Consider the following 3,354-nt stretch of genomic DNA (forward strand, 5'->3'; position numbering starts at 1 on the left):
CTCTAGAGAAGCTGGTCTCCACATGATTGGTGTGGTATGTTGTAATCCTGTGGTCTTTACATGACCGCATAATATGTGTGATAGCTTGATGTGACATGGGAAAGACTGGAGGGATTTGGAGAAGGACAGAACTAGTGGCTGTGCCACTTCTGTGCCCCTTTGTTAACAACGTTATCTGTGTGTGTGCATGTGTACACATTTATGTGGGTTTGCACTTCGCAGCATTTGAAAACCTACTGATTAACTTTTAAAAAGTTAATCAGGACTTAGTGTTGAGGGTCAGTCAGCGGAAAGCTGGCCTGCTCGCTGAGCTGCAGCAGCAGTTTCTGCTTCTAGCATGCTGTAAGCATCCGTCTTTCTGCACTTGCGTTTCAGCACATAGTTTACTGAGACAGAGTTTCTTTTCCAGTGCTGATTTTGTTTCTTCTTTTCCAGAAAAAGAGGAAGTTACTATAAATGGAGAAGATGAAAAAGAACAGAAAGACCCCTATTTTGTGGAAACACCTTATGGCTACCAGCTAGACTTGGATTTTCTGAAATACGTGGATGATATACAAAAGGGGAATACCATTAAGAAACTAAACATCCAAAAGAAGAGGAAAAACGTACCAGCCTCGGCAGGTACCAAGAATTCTGTTGGCCAGTGCAGTGGCTGGATCTCCACGGAGTCTCTCTCTTCATCCAACAGTGATGAGAACAAGCAGTCCTGTCTGGCAGCAAGGAGTCAAGTAATCTTGTCCGTCACTGCGAGACCCTCAGTTTCCTTCGAAGCATCTCCTTGTCACTTAACCATCCCCGAGAGTAAGCAGCTTCCTCCTCCCTCCCCCCAGCCTCCTCGGCACAACCTCCATGTAACAAAAACCCTCATGGAAACGCGGAGGCGACTTGAGCAGGAGAGGATGATGCAGGTCGTGCCTGGAGATGTCCGCAGGCCCCGGCTTTCCAGCTTTGGAGGCATGGGCTCCACGAGCTCCCTCCCCTCTTTTGTGGGATCCACCGGGTACGGTCACGCGTCTCAGCAGGTGCAGAATGGGTACCAGGGGAACGGCGACTATGGCGCCTGCTTCAGCTCCTCCTTGGGCAGTTCCATTCGTCACAGCCCCATGAGCTCGGGAATATCCACACCGGTGACCAACGTGAGCCCAGTGCATCTGCAGCACATCAGGGAGCAAATGGCAGTTGCCCTCAAGCGTCTCAAGGAGCTCGAGGAACAAGTCAAGACCATTCCTGTGCTGCAGGTCAAAATTTCAGTGTTGCAGGAAGAGAAGAGGCACATGATGGCTGAACTCAAAAACCAGAGGAAAGCCACACAAAATGACACATATGGTTTCAGAAAGCGATCCTACAGTGCAGGAAATGCAGAGCAGTGGGAACACATGTCTCAGGTGAGAAGAGGTGGAGAACTGTATATAGACTGTGAGGAGGAGGTGGAGAGTGTGGAGCAGAGCTCTCAGAGGATAGAGGAGTTCAGGCAGCTGACTGCTGAGATGCAAGCCTTGGAGAAAAAGATCCAGGATAGCAATTACGAAAGTCCAGCAAACCTTCGGGTGAACAGAGAAAGCCTGACAAAAGAAGCCCGATCTGTTGCTGTAGGTTCTGATGAGAACATGAACGATGTAGTTATATACAACAGATCTGCGAGGAAACACAAAGAAGTGGCTGTGGGGACAGAGAAAGAAACAAGAGAGTCTGGGGTTGGGGTGACGGAGTCCATGCTTGGCTTGTCTACAGAGGTTGAGAAAGAGATAGAGCTTCAGCAGCAGACCATTGAAGCCCTTAAGGAGAAGATTTACAGACTAGAGGTTCAGTTAAAGGAAACGACCCATGACAGGGAAATGACCAAATTAAAACAGCAGCTGCAGGCAGCTGGGTCTAGGAAAAAAGTGGATAAAGCTATGATGGCTCAGCCCAGTGTTGTCAGCAGGATGGTAGAGGCCATTGTACAAACGAGAGACCAAATGGTAGGAGACCACGTGGATGTCACCGATTCATCGGTGGGAAACCACCTGCAGACAAGCAGTGTCGGCACCTCCTGCAGACCTGCCTTGCAGAATGCAGCAGTGGGCCCCGAGCTGCTGATGAGCCGGTGGCTGGTGAGGGAGAGGGCAGAGGTGCGAGACCAGGGCACGGAGAGGTCCCTAGAGCTGTGTGACAAGGCTGTGGGAACAGACACAAGTGTCCGTGAGACAGGGGTCAACACGGAGGAGCCGGCAGGCGTGCCAAGTCCCCGCCAGATGATGCAGGCGGTCAGAGCAGTGAGGTCTGTGGGCTGTGGGGATTGCTTGGTGGATGTAGTAGTTTGTGCCCCCAAGGAGTGTGTGTCCCGCGAAACGGCCACAGAGGCTGTGCCCAGGGCAGAGGCAACCGTAATGGCCGTGCCTTCTACAGCAAGCCGTCAAACCAGCACTGCTCTGGAGATGGTGAGCCAGTGCACTAGCACAGAGATGGCCTGTCTGGCAGACTGTGGGACCAACACTGCTCTGAGCAGCTGCGATAAGCAGACCAGCACAGAGAGCGTGGAGACACGAAGCGTGGCAGTAGGAGATGGCCGGGTGAAGGACATACATGCGTCTGCTAAAACGCGTTCGGTTGGAGTGGGCACCTTGCTCTCTAGCCACCCTGGCTTTGAAAAGCCCTCTGCAGTAAAAACCAAAGACTGTGGCATTGGGCAGATAAACATTCATGAGAACTACCTGGTTGGTCTTAAAATGAGGAGCATTGCCTGTGGACCCCCTCCATTGCCGGTTGTGCCATCTGGCACCAGGAGCATTGGTGTTGGTGAGGAGTCTGTGTGCGAGCCGGTGAGTCGTCTGTTGGAGAGCCCTCTGCCTCCACCTGAACTGAGGACGGGCTTGGATCACTACATCGAGCGTGTGCAGAAGCTGCTGCAGGAACAGCAGATGCTGCTTGCTGAAAATTACAGTGAATTGGCAGAAGCCTTTGGGGAACCCCACACCCAGATTGGATCTCTCAATTCACAGCTCCTCAGCACCCTCACCTCCATCAACTCCGTCATGAAATGCACTAGCACAGAGGAGCTGCAGAGCCTGGACCTTCAGAAGCAGTGCATGGAGCGAAGCGCCATGTCAGGTAAGCCCAGCGTCCAGGCACGCGTTTGGTCCACTCCTTGCCAGAGCCACAGGTCAGTCACCTGCTGAGCTCTCATTTAGTATGGAAGCAAGTGCGTAATCCTCCCTGATGAAACACCGAACATAATTTTGTTGCTGGATGTGCCCATTGGGTATTCTCTCCAGCTCACCACTGGTAACTGAAAAACCAGAGGTGGTTTTTTCTCTCCCAGTCCAGCAGACTCTGAAGAGCCTGATGATGATGATGATTGCTCTGACCGTGCAG

General features: G+C 51.8%; 1 protein-coding gene across 1 annotated transcript; it reads left to right on the plus strand.

Annotated features, from left to right (window-relative positions):
* Positions 1–437: 437 nt before the first annotated feature.
* Positions 438–3,090, plus strand: KANK1 (KN motif and ankyrin repeat domains 1; the record flags this gene model as incomplete). Its single annotated transcript, XM_010169110.2, has 1 exon — positions 438–3,090. A coding segment is annotated over exon 1 (2,224 nt), but the record flags the coding sequence as incomplete, so codon positions are not given.
* Positions 3,091–3,354: the final 264 nt, after the last annotated feature.

The sequence above is a fragment of the Antrostomus carolinensis genome, unplaced genomic scaffold (assembly GCF_000700745.2).
Source record: "Antrostomus carolinensis isolate BGI_N321 unplaced genomic scaffold, ASM70074v2 scaffold32925, whole genome shotgun sequence".
NCBI lineage: Eukaryota > Metazoa > Chordata > Aves > Caprimulgiformes > Caprimulgidae > Antrostomus > Antrostomus carolinensis.